Below are 27776 nucleotides of genomic sequence, written 5' to 3' on the forward strand. Positions count from 1 at the left end.
AGTGCTTGCCTCTAACCCCCATCTCAACATTCCTGGAATAAAAAGAAGAGGGACTATAAGAGCCCCTGGAGCTACAAATTGGGCTACTGCTGGAGGAGTTGAATATGATACTGACAATACTAAGTTTTAATGATCAGAATGAGACTGAGATGCTCATTTCACATTTATACTTCACAAGCTGAAACAGATCTCTTAACCGATATAAATGGAAATAAAGTGCCCATGACAGGACTACAGGGAGCTCTGAGCACAAACAGCCCCAAGAGGACCCAAGCCCATGTAGGGGTCAGAGAAGGATTCCTTGAGGAAATGTTTATGCTAAGGCCCAAGGATCTCACTTCTCCCTTAAACACAGCTCACGCTCCCCATTCCCAAAGATGCCAGGCCTTTTCACCCCTCGCCAGAATTGTACTCTGTTCCACCTGCCTGGGGTGCTCTCTTCGCTTCCCCCCTACTCAGTCTAACTCCGACTCAACCTTTACGTTCCAGCTCAAAAGCAAAGCCATGGCTGCCACCCTCTCCAAAGGAGCGTTAAGTCAGTTCCTCCTTTGAGCACCAGAAACACTTGGGTACACCATGTGGGCATTGTGCATGTACTTGCTTGTCTCCACCACCATACTGTGAGCTCATAGTGGCCCAAGAGCCCCGCAAGAGGCAAGCTCAATTTGTCTCTGCCGAACGAAGGAATGAACTAATGACTTAATTTTTAAAAGGGGTTAGAGCCACGCTGGGGGTAGGGGAAAATGATTCAAGGCAGAGGGGTGAGCTGAGCTCCTTGGAATGTTGTCTTCACAGAACCGATCCTGGGTCAGGCTGATGTAATGAGACAACCTATTGGAAGAATCTCAATAGAAAATAGGTCGGTTTCTTCCTAGCTCTTTAAGAACTAGAGGCTTCGTTTCCGCGCCTGCGCATTGAGAGAGTAAACACCTTTTTCACCCCCCCATCCCTATTCCTCAACCGGCTGCAGCCTCCTCCCATACTCCCCTTCTTCAGGAGAGGTAATGGTCCGTTCCAGGGCGCCTGGCTCGTCCTAGAGGGTGGCAGGCATAAATGGTACGCTCCATTACCTTCATTACCTTCCGCTTTTCTCGTCTCCTCTATTCCATTTCCCCCTACCAAATGAAGCTCAATAGGCTGGCCCAAAAGAAGGAGGGGGAGTAGGGCTTCGGGGACCGGTCTGAGCCGGTCTCCGGCGCATGCGCAGTGCGGATAAACAGGAAGCGGGCGGTGGAGGCGGCGGTGGAGGAGACCTAGGGGCTTCGGGAGGCAAACAGTGGAAGAACTGAGATTATCCGGAGGCAGCAGAGGCTAACTGCGAACAAGAAAAGGAGGTTTGGCCATCTGCCTCCAGGGGACGAGAGGTCGCGGCCTCGCTCTCCGCTTAGACTTCCGGCTCCCCAGCTTAGGCTGAGGCAGCGGCTGACAAAGGGCTCGCGCCGGTGCCGCCGCCCTTCTCATCCGGGCATTCGGGTCCCTGCGGAGAGGGAGGGGGAAGGGTAGAGGGGGAGGGGAAGGAGCAGGAAGGGCGCGCGTTTGGAGCCGAGGCCCTTTCTAGGGCTCCGGGCCGGCGGCCCAACGGACGGAGGCCGAGGAGGACCCGCAGAGGTGGCGGCGGCCGGGGGCAGGAGGATGGTGCAGAAGGAGAGCCAGGCGGCGCTGGAGGAGCGGGAGAGCGAGCTCAACTCCAACCCTGCCGTCTCCGCGGGGGCATCGTTGGAGCCGCCAGCAGCTCCGGCCCCTGGAGACGACAACCCAGCCGGGGCCGGGGGAGCAGCGGTGGCCGGGGCGGCAGGAGGGGCTCGGAGGTTCCTATGTGGCGTAGTGGAAGGTGAGCGCTCTGGCGCGGGCTGGGCGATAGCGTCCTCCCTCCGGTTTCCCCCCGGTAATAACACATTCTCTCTTCGTGAAGGGGGTGCTTTAGGAGGCTCTAAAAGGGTGTCACTTCTTTGGCTCTGAAACTTGACCCTACTGAGACGACGGGAGAGGCGAGAAGGTGGCAAGTCTTTCCTCACGCACGCCTCTCCCCTCACGTTGTTATGCAGCGTTGAATTCCCCTCTGGCTATTAACTGGCCTGACCCCACCCGCCTTGGGCTGCAGCCAGGCCTGCTCCTGCGGAGGCGGCGGCGAGGAGCCTGCTCTTAGGCTCCGTGTTGTACGTCTCTGTACCTCGCGATCTTGTTCCCTAGGGTGGTCTCTCATGATAAAACGTATGTAGTGCTGCTGTCCGCACCCTTTGGGGAAAAAAAAATCAGCCCATACAGATGTGCTTGTATTCCTGGAGTGAAGAGACGCACGGTCGGCCTAGGGTTTTACAAATTCCCTTTTGCTTAGCTTTTTGTTGTTTTTTGTTTTTGTTTTTTGGTGGCCATTCCCACGCCCCCACCCTTTGGATTTTCTTTAGAAGCCTAGAAAATTGTCCTTTGCCAACTGCTGTGCTTTGGCTCAGGGGGATGAAGCTTTGACTTGAATAGTATCAGAAATACAAAATTTTAATTTAGGGACTGCAGAAGAGGATTAAAAATGTCCTTCTGACTCTCCCTTCCCATTTCAAAAGAATGCCAGGTGTTTTGTTTTTTCTTTTCTGGGTCGTTGGGGAAAATGGCCTGAAGACTATCACAGTTTATGAATACAGTGGACAGATATTTAACTGAACATTATATGGAAGCATGAGTTACTTGCATTATCGATTTTTCCTTGAATACAGAATGTATTTTAATTCTCTGAAGTCTTCTGGCCTACCTCGACTTTCCTGGCTGTCTGCTTTATTAGTTGTCTCTAATACATAATGGTGTGCATAGGGGTAACGCTGTCTAAATCTTTATAAAAAAACAAAAAAGTATGAAGAAATAGAAGGATTGCCCTGTTGGTTGAGAGCTTCAGCTTTTCCAGTGTTAGCATATATATTCATTGGAAGGATGGGTGGTGGTTGTAGTATTTTAGATAAAACTTAATTATAGGGGAGAACAGACTAATATGTAGCTACAGTACGGAGTGAAATAATTCACAAGTTAAAGGTCTTGCAGAATTTGGGGGAAAGAATGAAAAACTACTTACGTATTTGATTGGAGTCAGTGTTTTTGTAAACATGATTACTTTGTGTCGCTTAATCTGTTGGTGTATTCATTTGGGCTTGTTTCTGTGCAGGGAGATTCTAGAAAAAGTCTGTATTTCGTCATCACAGATCTTGGGGTGGAGGGTTGAGAAGGAGTTCTAGGGGATATAGAAATTTTAGAGCTAGACTAGAAACGAAGCTAAGGAAACTTGCCTGTTACATCTTCAGTAATTATGGAGAAAATCTCGTTGTGGTTTAAGTAAGTTGGTTTGTTTTTTTTCAGAATAGTATTGAAAGGAAACTACTCAGAGAATAGAGTTGTCTGTCATCTATTGTTCCTCCTCCCTCTGTATATATTTTTTTCTTGGTGACTGAGCACCTGATTTTGTTGGGGGGCGCGTAGTTAGTTCTAAGTTGGTACCATTCTTAAAATGAAAATGAATGAAGAAAGGAAATACTGTAGGTATTGGCAGGATTCCTTTTTAAAAATTTTCTTTCCCTCACGGACTTTTGTTGGTTATAAGTCATGTAATAGCACTGTTTTCCTCTTTGTGGTGACAGTTAACTGAAACCATGAACCAACCTGACTCTCAGCAAAGTTAGGGTTTCTGAAGATAAAATGTTTCGTTTATTTATTGAAGCAATTGAAGTGTTTAATGCCTATTCCTTTAAGAGAAAAATGCTAATGCCACATGTTGTAGGAAATCTAGAAAGACTTGTATAAAATTTACCTAATGTTTTAAATTACTTGGTAAGCTGTAACACTGAATTGTCAAGATTGAAAGTGCTGCAGTTTCATACATAGGTATGCAATGAATTTTTCTTTGGTTGTCATTGTTCATGTTTGTGGCGCAGAGTAACCATCCTGTCTAGAGATTGGAGTTTAATGCATTACAGAAATTTCAGTTTTAGGTAGTCTCTTAAGTAGACTGTGTGTGCGTACTTGCGAGTATGCGAAGAGCATTTTGTGTTCATGATACAATCTTAACCGTCTTCAATACTCCTGAGAGGTTGTCTTTACCTCTTGCAGGTGATTAGACTGAGGTGGAAAATAAAGGTTAGGCAAGCTGTAAGGTGTGATTAGCACACAAGGGGGCTGCAAATACCAGTTTGGTGCTTATACCGCAACTTAAGTAGTTCCTCTGCAGATTTGTTTCCTGCAATATGTGTTAGTAGTGCTTTGCCCCCTTCTGGGACAGTGGAGCAAGTCACATTCTTGAATTTCCAGTCGTTCAGACCTTTGCTCTGGAATTGAGCTCCACTGTTGAATTTGTTGTGAATGTATTTTAAGGCATTTTTGGACACTTTTATTATATCAGGAACTTAAAAAAAAAAAGGTGATCATAAAATTAGTTCGATCAGATTTTTTTTTCTAATGCTCTTCCTGGTTTTTTTCCCCCTATCTTTTTACTCTCCCACCCCCACTCTAAAGTTTACTTCTCTCTCAGGTGGTAATTGTTAAAATTATCCGTTGTGGATTACTTTGCTTCTCCTTCCTATGTTGTAGTTGATTGAGATCTTTTAAAAAGTTAGGTTTCGGGGTGCCTAACCCTAACTGGGTCAGTCAGTAGAGCATCCAGCTCTTGATCTCTGGGTCATGAGTTCAAGCCTCACATTGGATGTGGAGATTACTTAAAGAAAATAATGAAAAGTTAGTTTTAGGGGTGCCTGGCTGACTCAGTCGGAGGGGCATGTGACTCTTGTTCTTGGGATTGTGAGCTCAAGCCCCACACTGGGTGTAGAGACTTAAAAAAAAAATTTGAAAAAGGTTAGATTTAAACATCTTTGGTCTTTTTTGGCACTGAGAAGAGATGATGTTTAGGTGTTTTAAAAATATCTGTTGTGTAAGTAGTAAGTGTTAATGGTAGAAAAATCAGAAAATTTACCTTAAAAAGGGAATAAAAGTCATAACATCACCATCCAAAGACACCTTAATGTTTTACTAAATATCCTTCAGATGCTGGTATATTGTACATGCTTTTTTACAAAATGGGATTATATTGTATGTTTTGTAATCTGCTTTTCTCAACAGTTTACCACATTTTGAAACTTGAAAATAATTTCATTCTTACTTTGAATCTAGGATTTTATGGAAGACCTTGGGTTATGGAACAGAGAAAAGAACTCTTTAGAAGGTAATTTTTTTTCTTTCTGAAGGAGAGTCTTAAACCATTAACATTTCCTTTTTGTTTGAGGAAAAACTAACACTGAGTAGGCGAGTTGCATTTAGATGATTTCTCAGTTGCAGAAGTTAATTTTACCTTGGTCTTTTACCTCTGCTTCACCTATGCCAGGGGTTTTGAATAGGTTTTGGGCTTCACCTGTGTCACTCAGAGCTGCTGTTTTTTAATATGTTGACATTTCTTGTAATACTTGATTTTTTTTTATATATTTCTATTGGATTACGAAAAGGTTAAAAGCTACTGCCCCAGAATATTATTAACTGTTTAAGAGATGGAGATGCTCTAAGAAAAGGGAAAAATTGTGATTTATAGCCTATACTTGTTGCCTGTTTATACACATGTAATTTTCTTTCCCCTGAAGGCTCCAGAAATGGGAATTAAATACATACTTGTATGCCCCAAAAGATGACTACAAACATAGGATGTTTTGGCGAGAGATGTATTCAGTGGAGGAAGCTGGTAATCTTTTTCTTTTTAATCCGTAAATTCAGAATATCTTAGGAAAACAGCTATATTTCAAATGTAGTTGTACAAAAATTTTTATTATTTCATTTTCTCTTTGTAGATAGTTTCCTTTTCTTCTTTTTGATAATTCTGCGTGAGTTGTAGTGTAGATTGAAAGAGTAGCACTAACGGTGCACAGCCATGGTATGATTCATAGTTATGTCAGTCTGACTTGCACCTGTTCTCTAATCATAAATTGTACTTTTTAACTTCTGTCAGTGGTCTGAACAGTAAGTCACTGGACAAAGAGGTGCTGAAGCAGGGCTAGGCCTACGGCAGGGCAAGTGAGGCACCTGCCTTGAGTGCAAAGTTTAAGGGACTCCAAAAATATCAGTGGTCAAGATAAATAATATCTTATGCAATTTTTAAACCAAAATTAATGCAAAAAAAATCCATGAACAAGATACCAAATTTTAAGTAAAGACAGGATCAGTGTTACTGATCCTTTTGCTTTGGACTCAAGTGTGGCTTGGTCTTGACTACTTGATTACTTGCCCTTTCTTTATTTAAAATAAAGACCTCACCCTAGTCTGGGCTTATACTATCCTTGTTACACAAACTATCCTTGTTATGTGTCATCTTATGTTGAGTTAAGTACATAAAATTTGTAAGTAAGGTAGTACACTACAGAACCTCCTTATAAATTAGATAAGTGGTGTTTTTCTTTGGGGACTTGTAAATTACGAAACATTTTTATACTTGGAATTAAATGGTATATACATGCAGCTAACAAGATATTTGGTTACAGAGAGCAGCCAAGGCACTGAAGAAAGTTTTCTTTAATTATGAAGAAGCAATTAAAATGTATTCCATCTCCATCTAGTGTTGTTACTTCTCTATATAATTTAAGTGTGTGTTCAACTTAATTATTTTTTGGTGGTGCTGGTAATGAAATTTTATGTGATCAATAATCAAAATATAGTCAAATGACTATTTTGAGATACCACTGAAAGTTATGTGAAGATACATTCTGTGGTATATAGAATAGGATTTTATTTTACTTAGGAAAATTGTCTATCACATTTTAAAAACTTAAAAGGATAATGATTGTTAAGGCCATCACTTAACCCTGGTTGTTAAAAACATGTTTTTCTTTTTTTTCCCAAATTATAAAGTAGTTATATGTAGATTTTTTTATTTAAGAATTTGATTTGTTCAGAGACCACAAAAAACCCATCTCAACTACTGTAGGAAATAAAAATGGTTTATATTCAGTAAGAGAAGTGATGCTTAATTTAATATTTTTGAGAAATGGCAGTGAAAGGAAGAGAATGTTCATTGATTTTAGGGTGACATTAAGTCACATGAGGTTTGTGGCATTTTGTCTGGCTTACTGTCACATTGGACATGGCAGTCTTGTAAAACGTAAGGGACTTTTCTTGAGCTCTTGCAAATTGGAGAAAATGACCTCTTCTCTTTAGGTGAAAGGTGAAGGTTCTTTTAGTTTTCTGTGCTGCTTTCTAAAAACATGGACTCTCTTCTTTAGAGCAACTTATGACTCTCATCTCTGCTGCACGGGAATATGAGATAGAGTTCATCTATGCTATCTCACCTGGTTTGGATATTACCTTTTCTAATCCCAAGGAAGTATCTACATTGAAACGCAAACTGGACCAGGTAACTTCGTTACTTTTTCATTATTTTTCCCTAACTTGGTATTTGAAACTAAAAGTTTTCTGAGTTGCTTTTATGAAATTAAAAGGAAACCAAATTTTGGTGTGCCTGGGTGGCTCAGTTGGTTAAGTGTCTGACTCTTGATCTCAGTTCAGGTTTTGATCTCACGGTCATGAGTTCAAGCCCCATGTTGGGCTCCACACTGGACATGGAGCCTACTTAAAAAAAAAAAAAAAAAAAGGAAACCGAATCTTTGCTTCTATACAATTTTTTTACTTTAATGCTTTTCATAGAAGGATATTTTGTGAGTCAAGAGAGCTTTACTAGAGGTACCAGTGCTTCTCAGATTTTAGTTTGCATGAGAACTGCCTTAAAAGAAATGCTTAGAAGTGATGCTTAAAAGAATGCTGATAGGGTCCTTTTCCAGAGTTTCTTAAACTGACTTGGGATGGAAATACGAACTTGGAGTGGGGACTTATCTCCGAATTCAGGTTGTCCAGAATCACATTTTGAGAAACTCTGTATATTATAGGGTACTTGACTGAATTTGTGACCAAGGTTATAGAAACAGAGTTTTACCTGTTAGACATCAGGTCCTTCGGTTGATATGAACAAGAGATGTAATTCAGTCTGGAAATGGTTGGCTGGTTTCCCAAGATTAGAAGGAAAACAGACTAGGTAGACATGTAAACTGTAAATTCTGCTTAACATAAAAGCTGCACATCTTGGGATGTCTGGGTGGCTCAGTCAGTTAAGCATCTGCCTTCCGCTCAGGTCATGATCCCAGGGTTCTGGGATTAGGTCCTGCATCGGGCTCCTTGCCCAGTGGGGAGCCTGCTTCTCCCTTTCCCCCTGCTTTTGTGTGTGCTTGCTCTTGCGCGCTCTCTCTCTCTCCTCTGACAAATAAATAAAATCTTTTAAAAAAAAAATCTTTTCTGGTAAATTAGCTGATACTTAATACATATATACATGTGCATGTTTCTTTAGGGAAAGGTTCATATTTTTTTAAAGATTTATTCTTATTTATATTTATTAAAATATTTTATCATTTATTTATTCCTTATTTATTTATATGTTTTATTTATTATTATTTATTTAAGAAAGAGAGTGGGGGGACAGAGGGAGAAGAAGAGGGAGTGCTAACCAGAGTCCACACTGATCACAGAGCCTGACTTGGGGCTTGATCTCACAACCCTGAGATCATGACTTGAGCTGAAACTGAGTTGGAAGCTTAACCAAGCGCACCACCCAGGCACCCCGGCAAAGGTTTATATTATTGATGGTATTAAGATGATTAAAAACTTAATAGGGAGGTTAAATTTCCATGAATATGTTTTTGTTTTTTTTTTTGTTGTTTGTTTGTTTTTTTGGAGAGAGCGTGGTGGGGGACAGAGGAAGAGAGAATCTTTTCTCTTTTTTTTTGAGAAAGAATCTTAAGCAGTTCCACGCCCAGCACAGATGTGGGGCTCATTCTCACAACCCTGAGACCATGATCTGAGCAGAAATCAAGAGTCGGCCGCTCAACTGCCTGAGCCACCCAGGCTTTCTAAGAGGCTATTTTCCTGTTCATTGATATACTACTGCTATGTTCCTTCAGATTTGTGGACTAGTTAGGTTTATGTGCAGAGAGTAATTAAGATCATCGTGTCTTTGGGACTAGAACAGGGCTAGGTTTTTCGCCTCTTGAGTTCATTTATCGTTTGTGTTTTCGTATTTTTCTGTCTGTTTGGTCTTCTATAATCATCAGCCAAGGAGGTAGGATAGGCCATATTGTTGAAGCTTTGTTGGAACATATTGCATTCAAATCCAAATGAAAAATGTTTCCCAAACTTGTCTAGCTGTTTAACATAGAAAATATAAAAAGCAGTAGTTTTGGCTCTGAACATTCTAAGGAAAATGTTTGACTTTAGGTACAACTATTAAGTGTCTACTTTAATGTTTGGAATCCTGTTTTTTACGTAAGCACTACACCCAGTGTGGGGCTTCGAACTCAAGATCCGGAGGTCAAGAGTTGCATGCTCTACTGATTGAGCCAGCCGCCTCTTGTATTTTTACTCTAAAATGAGCTGCTGAAGGAACGCCTGGGTGGCTGTAGTTGGTTGAGTGCCTGACTCTTGGTTTCAGCTCTTGTCATGATCTTGGGGGTCCTGGGATTGAGCCCCATTTCCACTCTGGGCTCCCTGCTTAGCAGGGAGTCTGCTTGTTTCTCCCTCTCTGCCCCTCCCCCTGCTTGCTTGTGCGTACGCGAGCTCTCACAAATAAATGAATAAATCTTAAAAAAATAAAAAATAAAAAGCTACTATAAAACATCTTAGGTTTTTTTATTGTTTTGTTTGTTTTACCTTTTCTAGGTTTCTCAGTTTGGGTGCAGGTCTTTTGCCTTGCTTTTTGATGATATTGACCATAATATGTGTGCAGCAGACAAAGAGGTATTCAGTTCTTTTGCTCATGCCCAGGTCTCCATCACAAATGAAATTTATCAATACCTAGGAGAACCAGAAACTTTCCTCTTCTGTCCCACAGGTATTGTATATAATAGCTTTATATTTAACTAGTCTTCTTGAAATGCATCACTTTCAAAGAATCACGTATGGGTTTTACTGCGCTGTCCCCTCTCCCTTTGGTGGTGTATAAAGGTCGGAATTCTTCTAGAAGACATTTCTCAAGGCGTTACACTGGAGAAATTTTAGGAACTAATAAATGGCAACTGAACAAGCAAAAGATTTCATGTATGTTTAGTACTGGCAGTATCTGAACAGTACATTTTCAGGATTGAAGAAAGGATAGTATTATCAAAATGAAAGACTAGGAAAAAGCAAATTTACATTGCTTTTAACTTAGTCACTTCTCATTTCCTCCTACTTGTTCCTTTTTTTCTGCCTATGCCTATCTGTATCCTTTTTCACTCTTCCCACTTCCATCTGGGCTCTTATTTCCAGTAGTCAGCATAGAAAACTGCTAATTTTCCCCCCATTCCTCCCCCCTCTAGTTCCTTCCATTGAAAATGTATTAGCCTCTCTTAGTTCCCCCTCAAAATTTGGCTTATAAGAAATTTCCCCTGACTTGATTTCTTTTTCAGGAAGAGATAAATTAGTTCTAAGAAATTTTAGTCTGAGTTTATTTAACTTCATGTGTATGTCTGTTTTAAAGTACTGTGAGCCATGAACCTTATCTCAGTGGTTTGATACTATATGAGTACTCAAATAATGTTTAATAAGGTTATAGTGGGAAATACTTAATTCACTGCAAATCACAATTTACTTGCTGTTGAGTACTAATAGCCATGGGCATAATGTTGCATTTTTTTCTCTTATGATTATCAGTTTGTTCTGTTTGGCTTCTAGTTGTTATTGAGAAAAGTAGGCAATTCAGAAGTATGTAGAAAATGCTAAAAATTCCAATTATTTCTTTAGTAAACTCGTATTTTTTGTGACCGTAGGGTCATAAGGATCAGTCTGTATTATTGGAGGAAGAATATCAGATTTTATGAATTGAGTCATTTTTATTTTTTTGAGTTGAGTCTTTAATGAACTACCCACTTTAGTTTACTTCCTTTGGGATAGGACATGGAGGCTCTTTATCATTTGGATGAAAAGAATTTAGAGTTGGTAGACATTTTTTCCCCCGCATTTAAAAACCCATGACCATTTTATTCCTGACTGTTTTACTTAATTTTTTCTCCTACATTCAGAATATTGTGGCACTTTCTGTTATCCAAATGTGTCTCAGTCTCCTTACTTAAGGACTGTGGGTGAAAAGCTTCTACCTGGGATTGAGGTGCTTTGGACAGGTAAGTCTTTAGATTTTATACAGTAAAACTTCAGATAACTAGAACTTAAAAAAATTGGTTCTGGTTAATTGGATACTTTTTGAAAACTGAGTCTGAACCAGAAAACTTTGTTGTTAAAAGTCTTTTATGAAGTATACATTCTTCATTTAGTATAAAAAACATCTTGAGGATTTTGCAGTGAATCTGAGTTATAGGTTGTTGATAAATAATGGGGAACCTGGGCTAAAGGGTACTGATCTCAGCCTTAGAAGGGAGAGTTTTATTTTATCAAATAAAAGCTATCATGCTGGATTGTCAGCTAGTAATCACAAGCTGTATTATAATGGAAAAAGAAACTGTTTACATGAAAATTTGTTTCTTAACTATCAGTATGAGGAAGCCTGCACAAACCTCTTATCTTTATACTACTACTTCCATTTCTAGAAATGTGATCTGAGGAAATACTGGGGGGCTATTGGGTAAAACTGAGTAAAAAATACATGTTGTGTTACTTTGAAAAGAAAAATTGTTAGAAAGTGTGTGTGTATGTGTGTGTATATATATACGTACATAAATAAATCACAAAATACAATGAAAAATTGAATATATTTGAAGAATCATGTTTGAGGGTCTTTTAACAAATGGTCATCATTATTTCTAGGTCCCAAAGTTGTTTCTAAAGAAATTCCAGTGGAGTCCATTGAAGAGGTTTCTAAGATTATTAAGAGAGCTCCAGTAATCTGGGATAACATTCATGCTAATGATTATGATCAGAAGAGACTATTTCTAGGGCCATACAAAGGAAGATCCACAGAACTCATCCCAAGGTTAAAAGGAGTCCTTACTAATCCAAATTGTGAATTTGAAGCCAACTATGTTGCTATCCACACCCTTGCCACCTGGTACAAATCAAACATGAATGGAGTGAGAAAAGATGTGGTGATGAGTAAGTAGACGGCTTAATCCCTGACTTTGGGGGGAGAGCTGGAGTTAACTAGAGCTATTGGCAAGTATGTGTTCTTTTGTCATAACTTCAGAGGTTTTTAAAGTGTGTTGTTTAGTCCTATGATTGACGTACATATGTGATAGAAGAAGGGCTGAGTGGCTTTGGACAAATTATTTAATAACTTCTTGTCCTTAGTTATTTGCTTCCCTCTTTCCCCCAGTTCTTTGCTTTTAAAATGTGACTCAGTCTTTGAAATCTGAGTACTATACAAACTAGTCTTTGAGTGTTCTTGTTATCCTTAGAATTATTCTGATTCAGTTTGTGTTTTCTGGTGATTATTATTAAATGGGATATTTAATTTAATTTAATTTATTTGAGAGAGAGCGAGAGAGCGAGTGCACAAGCCAGGGGAGAAGCAGGCAGAGGGACAAGCAGACCCTCCCCTGCGCTGAGCAGGGAGCCCAATGTGGGACTCAATCCCAGGACCCAGGGATCATGACCTGAGCTGAAGGCACACACTTAACCAAGTGAGCCACCTCGGTGCCCATTAAATGAGATGTTTAAGATGACTGACTATCATTCAGAATTACTTCGTATTATCTTTTAGATTTCAGCTTACATTTATAGAATGTATTCTGTATTCTCATTTTAGACATTGGCTTACTAATTTTTTATTCATGAAAATTTCCCAGTTGCATTTTAATAAGAAAATTCTGGCTAAGTTGTTTAGTCATTGACATTTATTTATTTATTGTTAAAGATTTTATTAATCTATTTATTAGAGGGAGGGGGCGTGCAGAGGGAGAGAGAGGAAGGGAGAAGCAGACTCCCTGCCAAACAGAGAGCCCAATATGGGTCACTTCCAGGACCCTGAGATCGTGACCTGAGCCGAAGGCAGATGCTTAACCGAGCCACCCAGGTGCCTCATATTTATTGACATTTAAACACATACTAAGATGTGGCAAGTGCACCTTCCTGGCACTAAGATGCAAAGAATAAAGTAGTCCCCACTTTCGAAGAACATAGTCTGGTTTTGAATAAAGCATATAGGCAACTGTGGTATGGTTTGATAAATGCTGAGGCAGTTGTCTACAAAGTGCTGTGGGAATACAGAGGAGAGAGTTATTACCTCTGCTAAGCAGAAGTGGTGGTAAGAAACAATCTCATAGAGGAGGGAATACTTAAACTGCATCAAAGTGTGAGTAAAGGGTTCTGAGCCTTAAAGGGTTGGTAGGCAAGAGATGAAAACACTGGACACTGAAAAATTTGAAGTTATCTGAATTTTGGCCCATTTAGGAGGTTTGGGAATGTCACATGATGCTTGGGTGTGGTATGTAGGCATACAGTTGTTTTTTCCTGATTTCTGTAATCCTACTTCCAATTCTGTTTATTGGGTTAATACCTCCCATTAAGGCTCAGTCATTGTGGACTCTACCCATTAAAAAATGAAATTTCAGTCTTCTCTGTATACATGGCACCTGCCTCCTATCTCTCTCTCTCTTTCTCTTTCTTTAAAGATTCCATTTATTAGAGAGCACAAGCAGGGAGAGCAGCAGGCAGGAGGAGAGGGAGAAGCAGGATCCCCACTGAGCCTGGAGCCTGATGTGGGGCTCGATCCCAGGACACTGGAATCATGACCTGAGCCACCTGGGCACCCGTCTACCTCCTGTCTCTTTTAAGGCAGAGCATGAAGCACATTAAGGAGTAGTAGATATTAACCAAACTGGGCCATATGCAGGGAAATACAAAGGAATGCTAAGAATAGGAGGGCTTGGGATACTAAGCCAAAGAGTTCAGACCTAATTTTTTCTAACAGTATCCTGGTTCAGAGCTTCATTATGTGTTTATTATCTGTGCTTATATGTGGGTTCTGTACTGATTTTTCTCTTCTCCCCCAGTATAGTTATTAATTTGCTTATTATTTTTTCATAATGATTTGCCCATTAAGTTACAAGCCCCTGAAGGGTTGGGAATGTTTTCTTTATGGAAATCATAGTGCCTTAAACCTCACATTCCCAATGATTGGTACTCAGTGAACATTTATGAATGACTTTCCCAGTGATTCTAAACGTAATGTTCCGTATTTCAAGTGGGATGTTACATTTAGCAATGCATTTAGATGATTTATAGGTGAAGTGGTTCAGTTAAGGTTGTGTTTGCATTTTTATGTTTAAGGTTTCTTCTAGTTCTTATTCTTTGTTTCTTTAGTTGTACTGTTAATAACTGGTGTTTTGCATTTGTCCCTCTCATCAGGAGACTTTTATAATTAAAGCTGTTTTTTGTGTATGGTTTTTGTTTTTGTTTTTGTTTTTTTGCAGCTGACAGTGAAGACAGTACTGTATCGATCCAGATAAAGTTAGAAAATGAAGGCAGTGATGAAGATATTGAAACTGATGTGCTCTATAGTCCACAGATGGCTCTAAAGTTAGCTTTAACAGAATGGTTGCAGGAGTTTGGTGTACCTCATCAGTATAGCAGTAAGTTTGGCCCTTCTTTTAAGCGGGTTAGATCACATGGTTGAATCCTAAAGTAAAGAACATTTGATGTGCCTGTCATAGGCCCACCAAACAAAATTTAGGAAGGGATCTAGAGAATAAGGTCTTCAAAATCTTAACTTTTGGTTTTAAGTAGCTTTTATCTTGATGGAATGCTAATTTGTTTAAAAAATGTCTTTTTTGGAATAATTGTTTTTAGATCTAGATCTTCAAAAGAGAAGATAATAATATGTATTGACATATTTGGGGGGGATGTTTATCGTGGGGTTTTTTTCCTCTCTTCCCTCCCTGCCTCCCTGGTGGTGTAGAGAAATTGTACTTTTCTCAGGGCTAGATATTATTTGGAATCTCAAGTTGAGGTTCCAGTTATAGATATGATAAGAAAACATTTGTTTAGATCTGATTTGTTCTGTTTCTAACTCTGATTATCTTTGTGGTAATTTTTCTTTGTAGGTAGGCAGGTTGCACACAGTGGAGCTAAAGCAAGTGTAGTTGATGGGACTCCCTTAGTTGCCGCACCCTCTTTAAATGCCACAACTGTAGTTACAACAGTTTATCAGGAGCCCATTATGAGCCAGGGGGCAGCCTTGAGTGGTGAGCCTACAGCTCTGACCAAGGAAGAAGAAAAGAAACAGCCAGATGAGGAACCCATGGACATGGTAGTGGAAAAACAAGAAGAGACAGACCACAAGAATGACAGTCAAATACTAACTGAAATTGTTGAAGCTAAAATGGCTGAGGAATTGAAACCAATGGACACAGATAAAGAGAGCATAGCTGAATCAAAATCCCCAGAGATGTCTATGCAGGAAGATTGCATTAGCGATATTGCCCCTATGCAGACTGATGAACAGACAAACAAGGAGCAGTTTGTGCCAGGTCCAAATGAAAAACCTTTGTACACTGTGGAACCAGTGACTTTGGAGGATTTGCAGTTGCTTGCTGACCTATTCTACCTTCCTTATGAGCATGGACCCAAAGGAGCACAGATGTTACGGGAGTTCCAGTGGCTTCGAGCAAATAGCAGTGTTGTCAGTGTCAATTGCAAAGGAAAAGACTCTGAAAAAGTGAGTATGCTTAATTTATCCTCTTCTCTAGCCTGGGTGGGTCCCCATGCTGATGATATGAAGGAAGCCTTTAGTGAGTATACTGGTAACTCTCTGAAAATTGACCACATCTTAGAATATGCCCTGTAAAGTGGATATGGACTCTGCTGATTCTGGTGCATAGAGTTCCATAGTTTGACATTAGAGTGAGGAATGAAAAAGTCACAGTTGATTATTTTAGAAATATTTGTCAGTTTGGGGAGACAGATTTATTGTTTGTCTAAAGAGTTTAAGCCCAGTGATCCTTTAATGTTTAGGATAAGTTGCAGGTACCTGATAATACAAACAGTTTATAATTATGTTGTAGGTTGTTTTGGTTTTTTGCAGTTTTTTGAGTCATATTTTTACTGATCTTCAATAGATTGAAGAATGGCGGTCACGAGCAGCCAAGTTTGAGGAGATGTGCGGACTGGTGATGGGAATGTTCACTCGGCTCTCCAATTGTGCCAACAGGACAATCCTTTATGACATGTACTCCTATGTTTGGGATATCAAGAGTATAATGTCTATGGTGAAGTCTTTTGTACAGTGGTTAGGTAGGTGCACCAGGAATAATCTCTTTTCCTCAGATATATTGTCCCTTAAAAATGAAAAAAAAGAAAAAAGATTATCCCACAGGGAGAAAAATATTTAAGGAATTGGCAAATTTTTCAACTCTGTTTAAATTCTTTGCTTAGATTTCTTTCAAAGGTCTAGCCGTTGTTGACAAACTTGAGATGCAAGTCTCCGTAAATATATCAAGCACAGTGATTTTTCTCCCTTGGGCTAATTCAGCATAAATATCTTTAAAATGTGTTAGAAGAGTACTGACTTTAACTTGCTCTGACTGAATGCTTCCTGGATGGAACTCTGTATAGCACTTTCACCTGATTTGGAGATGAGACACTATGAATTGTGACTGTGAGCTCTCTGCTGCTTGCTGTGTCTTGGTAACATTAATTGCTGTGTTTAACAGAACAATTGCTGAAATGACCTAAGGGGCCTGGCAAGAGGAAGCTATCCTCCCAGCCCTGTGCGCATGCGAGCTTTAGTGGTAGGCTATTCTGGTGCTACTTGGTATTATTTCACATGGCTTTTTCTTTATTCCTCTACCAAGTAATTGGTTTTATTAGGGGATGAAAATTGCAATCCCCTGAAAAATCTCTCCTTCATTAAATGGACTTCTTATGTCTCTTTTGAAAACTGATTTTTTTATTTTTATTTTTTGGGAAATTCTCAACAAACTTGGTAAAAAGCACCAGCATGGCCAAGTTTCTCCAGGGACCTCATTTCATTTCCAGGTTTTCAATCCAGCTATAAGGAATATGTAATGGACTTACATACAGCACACAGCAGGCAGCAAGGCTAACTGACATGTCATAGTTTTCATAGTAGTCACAAACACTGTGATGGGTTACTTGGTCTTGGTTGTGAAACAGATGTGTGAAACACTGAGTGTAGATGAAGGAGTAGTAGCAGTGAGATTTCTTACTTTCTGCCTATATACTTTTGGACTCTTAGATATTAAAGAAAAATAATAGCTTTCCTTTGACACAACTAATTAGCAGTTAAAAGTAGTGTCTCTTTTAGTTTGAAAATATAGAACTTTGGGTTTCTGTATATTTAGCACAACAGAATTTTTACCTCTTGTTAAAAGGCTCCAAGACACCTCTTTTCTGTGATATCTGCATTTAGGCTCAGGAAGAACCTCTATATTGGTTATTGGAAGACAGCATTTGCCTTCCAGGCTTGTGGCCAGGGAGTTACAATTAAATCTCTTGCAGGGATTTAAATCTTAAGTTTCCAGTCTGAGATTTGGATTCTTGAGCTTGGGAAAGTTTAATTTAAAATTTGATATTGAGCTTTTAATTCAAGAATTATTAAAAATTAAATTCTTGATTATATACAGTATTGTTTCTATTTCCTCTCAGGTTTTATTTCTGTACCATGGAAATATGGGGTCAGCTTTCCCAAATTGTGTAGATAACTATTGCACAGTCTCAAGGTCAGAGCATCTTAGAAGTTTTAAATAATTGTCTTGGCATCCACATAGCTTTACAAAAAGCTCACGACAAGGAGAGTATTTTCATGGATCTATAGTAATTTCAGGGAGTTACTGATTGGAACCCTTTGTTTTCCTCCTCTCTCCAGTCCAGCTGGCATTCAGTCCTTTAAAGAATGTGGCTATGCAGTACTTTTGATGACTAACGACTTCTATTATCTTCTTCCCCATTGTGTACAGATGGGAGAATCCTCAGCACAAGTGTCTACTACTATTGGATGGACAGCGGCAGATGTTCACAGCGCGTCATGATTAATTAGTTTAAATTGAAAGGTTCTGTCTGTGAGGTAGCTCAGATTCAAGGGCAGTAGGCATGAACTGAAGTCACGTTTGCGCAGCGACTGAGGCATTAACCATGTTTTCATTTACACAGCTCTTCGTACATGCAGCTTTTTATTGTAATAGCTGGAAGTGCTAGTTATGTTGTAGTCTCAAAGTGGGGGGTAGGGGAAATTGGCTGATCTTAAAGTTTGAGAGTATAGTTTTTTCCTGCAGTGTAAATTTACACTGAGCTATGAAATGGGGTATGTTCTCTTAGCCTAAATTTTGACCCTGTTTCATATTTATTTTACAAATTTACATATTATGTGTTTTCTTAAAGCACCCCTACCCCTAAAAAATGACAAACCTGGATATAATCTCTTAATGGGCCAGAATTGTGAACAAAAAAATCAGTTTGCTTTGGGACTGTCTGACTAGCACACTATATCTTGTACTGATGAGACTGTTAACTTGAACAGGAGGTAGAATGCTGTCTTCAAATGGAAAAGAACTATATTGCGCTGCTTTATCTTGTCAGAAGACTAGGCAGGTGATTTTGATTTGGCCTCCAAATATTTGCTTTCAATTATTTCTTGTTGTTAGTTTCCTTTATTGCCTCTGAAGTTGGTTAAGTGGTGACCTTAGTGTTGACTTCTGGACCTCAAACCCTGCCACTCTGCATGTCTTCAGTGCGATGCAAAGATTATAATGGTCAGTCAGAGGAGCCCAGATACTGTCATACTTTTAAGAAAAGTATGTCTTAGCTCTGGCTAAATTAGGAGCATCAGTTGGCTCTGCTTAGTTCTTAGAATTTGTCTGACTGCTATTATTATTAGCCAAGTCTGAATTGGATTGTCCTTGTTAGAAAAATAGTTTTCATTGCGTGTTGTTGTCAACTTACTTAACAGTTTCTTTTGTTCATTCTGCTGACCTTAGTTTTCTGACAAGATTAATCCTCCCTCCCCCTTTTTCCCTTCCTGTACCCTTCCTCATAATGTAAAATGTGACTTCAGACAGGTTTAATTCCTTCATGGGCTGTGATAATAAAATGTCTTCTTATCTGTCTCATTCATTTCACTTCATGATTACTGTAATTTCACTACAGAGCAAGCAGCTGGCTTGATTTTTTTTTTTTTTTTTACAGCTGTATCTAGGGAATATATAAACTTGACCCAGACAAACTTGAGACTGACTTTCCTTCCAGTAATTAAAGGGTAGAACCCTTTACAGTGATTGATTATTCATTAATCAGAGGAAGAAAACATTGGTATTGAAATTCCGTTACAAATTAAAAAAAAAAAATTATTATCACAGCCTTGTCCTGAAACCCTGGATTATTATTGTTAGAGAGCTATTTCCACAAAGTGTTTGTTAGTGTGTTGGACGTTTGAGACCCCAGGAAATCCCCTTTCTCGTAACGTTCTCCGCTTGGATCTGATCTCAACAGGGTGTCGTAGTCATTCTTCAGCACAGTTCTTAATTGGAGACCAAGAACCCTGGGCCTTTAGAGGTGGTCTAGCAGGAGAGTTCCAGGTATCAATATGAATTCACAACTGAATTGACATTTTCTTTGTTTTATGAGAAACCTTATGTTGCGCATCAGATGGCTGGAAGGATTGGTCTGCCGAAGGCTTTCTAGTCCCAAATTCAATTTAGTTACATAGCTGGATTTTAAATCAAATTTTCCTCCTCTTTCACAGTAATTTCTGAAGGAGATGCTGCCAATTCCCCCCGCGCCTGCGAAGCGCAGCGGCTCTAGGTGTACACTTCACATTGTTTCTTTGCAGGTCGCACACCATTTTAATCTGCGCCCGCAATGCACAATGCGCGCATGCTTGTCTGCCAGTGGAAACTCCATGAGCAAAAAGGATGAATAATTATGAAGTGAATGGTGAAAGGACTTTTGGATACTTTCCCAATTATTTTATAAATAAAACTGTACTCTAAAGAACAGTCTGTTAATGAAAATTTGAACAAAATAAGCTTTTTGGTGTTGGAATTTGTTCATGGACTTTTCAGGTGCTCTACTTTTCTCCCCCCAACAGGTGCTCTGCTGCGCGCAGCAAACTGAAGCGCATTGCTTTGGGGATAAAGCGTCTCCTGGACAGATAACCCTCTTCAGACCAAACCTCTCCTCCTGACATTCTGTTCTGCCATCTTTTAGTACAGAGATGGTCTATATAAGATTGGTTTAAAAAAAAAATAGATTTGTGATACTGGAATAGATTTTTTTTTTACTGTAAATTTAAATCCCCATTAATACGCCACTAAAGCTATGTAACTCAGTTTGGGTAATTTCTATTCAGAAGCACCCCCCTTCCCTCAGCAAAGAGGTGTTTATTTTAGTAAAGCATAGTACACCCCTCTTCTTTAGGTCTGCCTGCAGTAGCCAGTTAATGTTAAGTTGGTAATCTGCAGTGCACACCCATTTAAAGAAATGGATATCTTCCCAACACTAATCCATCTCCTTTTTGTTTCTTCCCACAGCGTTTGCTGCCAATTGATGGGGCAAATGATCTCTTTTTTCAACCACCCCCACTGACTCCTACCTCCAAAGTTTATACTATCAGACCATATTTTCCTAAAGATGAGGTAATTGTCTACCTACCCACTTGGTATATGGTTATGGTGCTCACTCATTACTTTGCTTTGAACTCCCTGGTTAAAAGAATCAGTTCTGGTGCACTCTTCACAGCACGTATGCTAAAATTGGAATGATACAGAGAAGATTAGCATGACCCCTGTGTAAGAATGGCACGCAAATTGGGAAGTGTTGCGTATTTTTACTTATTTATTTAATTTAAAAACAAAATTTATTTATTTGAGAGAGAGCGTGAGAGAGAGTGTGAGAGAGGGGAGCTTCAGAGGGAGATGCAGACTCCCTACTGAGCAGGGAGCCTGATGGGGGACTTGATCCCAGGACTCCAGGATCATGACCTGAGCCTAAGGCAGTCTCCCAACCAACTGAGTGACCCAGGCACCCCGTGTTCCATATTTTTAAAGGGGAAAAGAAGTAGTTCTGTGTTTTCAAATAGGTACTTGAGGTGAAAAAGTTAACTAAAACATTGAGCCACACGAGGGGTGATATTTAAGGAAGAACCTAATAAGGAACTTATAACATCTTGAGCTAAGTCCTTTAAGTCTGTATTTAGAGTTGGAATTAATAAGTAATCAGTGTGTCCAAATGATATGTTGTCCTTGGCTGATTTTCTCTAATAGTATTCTGTAATTTTCAGTTGTGAAGTATCAGTGGGCATACAGGAAACAACAAGCCTGTTTAAAGACAGTAACATGTTTAAAACATTTTGGACATACACAAAACTGAGAGACTCAACAGCATTATTTGCTGCATTTTGGATCCATTGCTTAACTACCTAAAACTATCCCCAGCGAAGCAGTTCTGTGTTTACTATAATCATGAATGTTCTCTACTGATACTACAAATAATGATTCTGTAAATAAATTTTTATTTAACGAAGCAGAGGTAATATTTATGATAGGCCAGGCATTTTGTTATTCCCTATCTAGAAGTCTGGTCTAACTTATGAGTCCCGTTATTAAATTCTGTTGCTATTTTTCTTGATGTGTTGCTTAACTAGATTATATTTTCAGGCTTCCGTGTACAAGATTTGCAGAGAAATGTATGACGATGGAGTGGGTTTACCTTTTCAAAGTCAGCCTGACCTTATTGGAGACAAGTATGTGATGAAGCATTTGGATTTGTTGGATTTGGGAGTAGCGTTTCATAGCCAGGTTTATCAGGTTGAGGGGGAGGTGATGACTAGAAATAAAGTTTTCTAGAAATTCCACTTTAGTTTTAATAAAATTTGGATATTAATGTTTATTTTCAGTTTCTTCTTAACACCAGATGTAGTTTCCGTAGGCTTCCATTCAAGTACAGTAGACCTACATCACTGAAGTCTGAAGTTTTGTGTTATAAACTCACTCTGCCCTCTTTTCTTCTGAGCAGGTTAGTAGGAGGGCTGCTTTCCCTCAGCCTGGATTACTGTTTTGTTCTAGAAGATGAAGATGGCATATGTGGTTATGCCCTGGGCACTGTAGATGTGACCCCTTTCATTAAAAAATGTAAAATTTCCTGGATTCCCTTCATGCAGGAGAAGTATACCAAGCCAAATGGTGACAAAGAACTCTCTGAGGCTGAGGTAATAACAGGTTTAGAATTATATTACAGTAATTTTTCTTAAAGTAAGCAGATACATCTTAAAAATCTCAGTGCTTTCTAAATTTCCTACAAAAAAAGAATTCTTAATGCTTATTCTTAAGCATAATACTTTTTTTTTTAAACCATACCAGGACTTTTTTTTTTTTTCTTTTTTTTTGAGATTTGTAATTAATTTATTAGAGCACACATGCGAGCAGAGGGAGAGGGACAAGCAGACCCTGTTCCGAGAGCGGAGCCTGATGCAGAGCTGGATCCCACAACCCCTGAGATTTCGACCTGAGCCAAAATCGAGTCAGATGCTTAACCAGCTGAGCCACCTAGGCGCCCCCACCCCGCTTTAAAAAAAAAAAAAAAAAAAAAAAAGATTTATTTATTTATTTTAAGTGGTAAGGGCAGAGGGAGGGAATTAGACTTCCCACTGAGCATGGAGCCCATTGGATGCAGGGGCCGTGGGGCACATGGGGCTCAATCCCATGACGTTGAGATCTTGACCTGAGCTGAAATCAAGAGTCAGACACTTAACTGACTGAGCCGCCCAGGCACCACCTTAAGCGTGGCATTTTCCATTGTTCCCTCAGCATTATGGATTTTTTTTGTTTGGAAGTGTTAAAATACTTTCTCATCTTAAAACAAAATATAGACAACCTTTTTTTTTCCCCCTCCCTGTTTTGAAACACCAGACTTAAATGGTCTCCTCTTTGGGGACTCAGGGCAAGTTTAGGTAATTAAAATCTCTCATTTGCTTGGTTGTCAGTAGGCTCACTTGCCTTCTTGGTAATGTTTCTCACTGTAACAAAAATATAATAGGGGTGAGCTGCTCTGAGAGTCTGTTTTCAGATAGGAGCACTTTTTTTTTTCTTTTTTTTTAAAGTAAGCTCCACACCCAGCATAACCCTGAGATCAAGACCTGAACTGAGATCAAGAGTCAGACGCTTAACCAACTGAGCCACCCAGGTGCCCCCAGATAGGAGCACTTCTTGTCATATGTCAGCCCTGTCCCAACTTCAGTGAATTTTTCCTCTACAGTTTCCTCTACAATTATTTTGGTTTATACATCAACATTTGTATTTTAAAAAATAGTTCCTTCTTGATAATGTTTATGCTCAATAAATACTTTATATATTTGGACCCTTTTATTTTATACATCAGCATATGTATTTTTAAAAGTAGTTCCTTCTTGATAATGTTTATGCTTAATAAATTAAGATACATATTTGGACCCTTTTGTTTGTGACATTTATTTTTTTTCTTCCATGTTGTTCCTCTTCCCCTTTTCTAAAATTCTTTACTTCTCTTCCCCATACAAATGTACTTATATTCTCTTACAGTTTATTACTACTTTTTAACTTCTGCCCCTAGCCAGATGGTTGTGTAATAAGGGGTGGTGTAGAGTGGCCTCACTGAATTCGGGATTACATGGATAAAACTACAGCATGCTGATGGTTGAACTATTGATGTCACTGTTTCATGTCTGATAATTACAGTTCTCAGCATAGGAACATAAAGAATGACCAGGGTGTCTACTACAAATATTTTTTACATGCACATTTTGTACAAGCAATACAAACTTAAATTTTTTTAAAATTTTAAATATTTTTAGATAGAGCAAACATAATACAGAGTTGCTGTATACCCCTCACCCATTTCCTACATTTGTTGAAGTCTTTTTTTTTTTTTTTTTTAAGATTTTATTTATTTGACAGAAAGAGAGCACAAGCAGGGGGAGCAACAGGCAGAGGGAGAATGCAGAGCCTGATACAGGACTTGATCCCAGGACCCTGGGATCATGACCTGAGCCAAAGGCAGACGCTTAACGGACTGAGGCACCCAGGTGTCCCTACATTTGTCCAAGTCTTAAGAAACTAACTTTAGTGCATTACTATAAACTCCACAATTTATTCGCCTGTTTTTCCACTAATGTCTTTTTTTTTTTTTGTTCCAGGATACCACATTACCTTTAGACAAACTTTTAAAAGCAAAAATGCTAGAATTTTAAGCTAATTCTTCATGTGATAATTATATAATGACTGGAAGAGTTACTGAATGTTACTCTCCTTTTCCTATTGCTGGGTTCTGTAGTTGGGATATAGATATATAATGAGTAGCTGCTAAAAGTCAAGAGATTCTTTCAAATTTTTACAGAAAATAATGTTGAGTTTCCATGAAGAGCAGGAAGTGTTGCCAGAAACTTTCCTTGCCAACTTCCCTTCTCTGATAAAGATGGATATTCACAAAAAAGTAACTGACCCAAGTGTAGCCAAAAGCATGATGGCTTGCCTCCTGTCTTCACTGAAGGCTAATGGTGAGTACATATTCGAATAGTTGCTGGTGTTTGGGCTAAGTGGGGACAGGATAAAAAGTAAATTACGGTGAATTTACATTCCCTTCCCCAACATTATGGTTTGGCTTCTGAATTATTAGTGGTATAAGAATTGGACGTGTATTAATAATTTGAAAATGTTGCTCTTTTACACTATAAATGCTTATTTTGAGCTCCATTGAAATGAGAAGTGAACACATGAGGTTAAATTTATTTTGCCAGGAGACTCACTATGATAATTGAAAATTAAATGAACCTTGGGGAGAAATTTCATTTAGGAACGCAGAGTTGCCAATTTTTTTGAGTTTGTTTGCCAAGTTCAACCTTCAGAAATACTTCGCTTTATATTAGTGGTACGAAAACTTTCTGTGAAGGGGTAGATAATAAATATTATAGACTTTGTTTACTTATTTTAAAGTACACTCTATGCCCAGTGTGGGGCTTGAACTGAGACCCCAAGATCAAGTCATATGCCCCTACATATTCTTTTCTTACACAACCTTTACGAAGTGTAAAAAACTATTTTTGGTTCTTGTGCAATACAAAAATGGGCAGCTTGTTTGAGACCAATCCTTAGAGGGTTGTTAATACATGGGAGTACGCTTATTTGCATCTTTGTATCATTTGAGTCAGTGGTATCCCCTTTGTGGAATAATTTAAACAACTCTGTCTGAAGATAGCGTAATTCTCAATGTTGTGCTTGGAACGGAATCACGCCAATAGATGAGGTATGTCTTAGAATGTACAACATATTCTGGTTATATTGACTTGTGAGGTAGGCTGGAATGGCCTTTGCCCTGTGGGCCCTTCAAAGGTACTTTATATTAAAAACATTAAACAGAGATAGTCTTTGCCTTGCTACATTCAAGCTAGTTTAACATATCCATCACTTAAGATAGTTGCCACTGCCAATATTTGGTATTGATAAATATTAATATTAATTGAATATTAATATGAATTTTAAGAATTGTGGTATGAAATTTAGGGGCTGGTATAGACAGGTTCCTACTATCATCTATTTGAAATATATTAAAGATTCATCACAACTCCTACCCATGATTCTAATTGACATTTACATTTTGAATATTTGTTTTATTTCTAGGCTCCCGGGGGGCTTTCTGTGAAGTGAGACCAGATGATAAAAGAATTCTGGAATTTTACAGCAAATTAGGCTGTTTTGAAATTGCAAAAATGGAAGGATTTCCAAAGGATGTGGTTATACTTGGTCGGAGCCTGTGACATTTCTTGGCACTTTGAACTGTCCGAAAGTCTCTTAACTTCACCTGGTGGGTGGTGGTTGGGGTCTTCATGCAGTTCAGCCTCTGGAATGGCAACAAATCAGCCAATTGGGATTGGAAACGAAGACTGTGTAAAACTCACCCATCACACTTTGAGATTACTCACTGGTTGGAAGATAGTATTAATGCAAAAATCCTGTTTGAAACAGATGTGGGCCTCCTTTTTGGGTCTTGTGTTAGGTGCCAAGACCTCTTACATGGGCTTATAGGGAGGGGGTCTTCAATAAATGTAGTCAGCACTGTGTTCTGCATCCAGTGTGGTTGCATTTCTCATCTAATAAGGGTAATCAAAATCATTTGTCATCCTCTTTGGCTTATTGAATGAAATGTCTTTCATTCTTTGGGGACATGGCAGAAATGAGAAAGATTTCATAGGTTTCAGAGGCTTCAGGGTAGAGATTCCAAGTGGGATGATTGTGGCATAGTTTTAAGCTGAATAAATGATTTTAATTTGGGGCAGTTTTTCTGCTCTTTGTAAAGCCATGGCCAATTGTCTCTTGTAGTGACCATTGGTTCAGGCATGTTGTGCTTTTGTAGGGACAAATGTGCAGTTGTTTGTGACAAAAGCTTAAAAATGGCAAACTTGTAAATTTTTGTATATAAACTAGCTGTAACCTGACTATGCTTTGTGTCACTGTTTTGTAATTTTTTTTCCTTTTGAAAATGAAAGGGTGTGGTTCAGGATGGCACTTTGAATAATGTAAATCAGTGGAAGATGGATTTTCTTTATTTTTCCCTTTGTTTTTGTTTTGTTTTTTAAGAAGTTTTATTATTTTTGAAGTGCCTACCACCTAGGGCTAGGTAGGCCTTGACCACTTTGGGTACGAGAGACTAACTTCATGGGACTCAATGTGTTGCAAAGCGCAGTCACTTCTGGAAATTAACCTCGATGCAGGTCGGTATGTGAAATGTTAGTTTTGACATCTGTCAAGTAGGGTTCAGGGACTGATTGGTCCCATTTGCCCTGAGATCAGTTGTCCTTTAATTTTAAGACCTGTTACAACTGGTTTTATTAAATCAGAGTCTTTAATTCTTGCATGTTTTTATCTAATTTTTAAAAGAAACAATGAGCACACTTTAACCAATGACTTATGGTTACCTTTTTCTTTTTCCTTTAACCACAGATTCTGAAAACTCCATGTATTTTAATTTAGATTTGGTGTTTTTAAGGGTTCTGAGCATGAGGCTAGCAGGTAATCTCTGCAGGGTTCATTTTTTCATCATGGCTGGCTGACTTTTCGTGGATTCAGAACAGTATTTTGTTATCTTGCTTCCCTGCAGTTTTGTTATCAGCTGTTTTACTTTGAGCTGACGTGGGAGGGGCAAGGAGGAGGAAACTTGAAACATTTTCCTTCATGAAATTCCATCAGTGTGGGCTTTGAATCTTAAAGCATTGTACCTAGTGGTGGGGCCTGTGAGTGTGCACTGAATTGGTTAGATGAAGGGAGGGGAAGAAGGAGACCTCTTCATTTTCAGGGTAGAAACCTTTAACTGATGGAAGGGTATGATGTTGGAAAGCTGGAACCAAGTTTGCATTTTTAAGGGCTAAGGGGAAGGGAAGATCTGTACAAGATACTGTTTAAAACAGCTTAGTGCCACTTGGTTGTCTCTTTAAGTACATTTTGTACACTAGAAGACAATTCTAGCATTTATCTGGAGGATTTCAGGGTCAGCCTATGGAATCAGGATTTTAGCAAGTTTGCTTGTGGTTTAATCTTGGCTTATAATCATTTGGCTGGTCTTCTGAACATAGCTGCTAACTATGAAACAGATGTCCAGGCCTACACCTTCATCACTCTAGGATGGTAAAGTGCTATGCTCTCTTCTATGGTTATGAATATTTATTAAGGTTGGAATGACATTTCATTGATTGTTTAGATCACAGCTCAGTTCCTGTAGAAAATGAACTGTAAAACTATCCGAAGACCATGCAAGAGGCAAAATAAAACTTGAAGTGAATGTGTGTGGTGGTGTACTGTGTAAACCTGCTTTTTCCGCCT

The 27776-nt window shown here is 39.0% G+C and overlaps 1 protein-coding gene and 1 non-coding gene across 3 annotated transcripts; both read left to right on the plus strand.

The window, feature by feature from the left end:
- The first annotated feature begins 1201 nt into the window (after positions 1–1201).
- OGA (O-GlcNAcase) lies at positions 1202–27735 on the plus strand. Of its 2 annotated transcripts, XM_040624010.1 has the most exons (17): positions 1202–1334; positions 1559–1831; positions 5140–5191; positions 5601–5698; positions 7230–7360; positions 9709–9880; positions 11049–11147; positions 11788–12072; positions 14391–14549; positions 15021–15634; positions 16035–16209; positions 19423–19508; positions 20463–20567; positions 21588–21673; positions 21946–22138; positions 24301–24460; positions 25581–27735. In XM_040624010.1, the coding sequence occupies exons 2-17, from the start codon at positions 1633–1635 to the stop codon at positions 25715–25717; spliced, it is 2751 nt and encodes a 916-aa protein (XP_040479944.1). In that variant the 5' UTR covers positions 1202–1334; positions 1559–1632; the 3' UTR covers positions 25718–27735. The 2 variants fall into 2 exon arrangements, with proteins under 2 accessions (XP_040479944.1, XP_008707255.1); XM_008709033.2 differs by having other exon boundaries at positions 1208–1831.
- Positions 20656–20760, plus strand: LOC121101352. Its single transcript, XR_005833347.1, has one exon. It is a non-coding gene; the product is annotated as a U6 spliceosomal RNA (small nuclear RNA).
- Positions 27736–27776: the final 41 nt, after the last annotated feature.

This window comes from Ursus maritimus, unplaced genomic scaffold (assembly GCF_017311325.1).
Source record: "Ursus maritimus isolate PB19 unplaced genomic scaffold, ASM1731132v1 scaffold_7, whole genome shotgun sequence".
Lineage (NCBI taxonomy): Eukaryota > Metazoa > Chordata > Mammalia > Carnivora > Ursidae > Ursus > Ursus maritimus.

Excerpts from the sequence above, each read along its gene's own strand:
- OGA (XM_040624010.1), top strand. The coding sequence starts at position 1,633 with ATGGTGCAGAAGGAGAGCCAGGCGGCGCTGGAGGAGCGGGAGAGCGAG. Across the intron at positions 5,192-5,600 it reads AGAAAAGAACTCTTTAGAAG|GCTCCAGAAATGGGAATTAA; the intron begins GTAATTTTTTTT and ends TTTCCCCTGAAG. Across the intron at positions 20,568-21,587 it reads CATATTTTCCTAAAGATGAG|GCTTCCGTGTACAAGATTTG; the intron begins GTAATTGTCTAC and ends TTATATTTTCAG.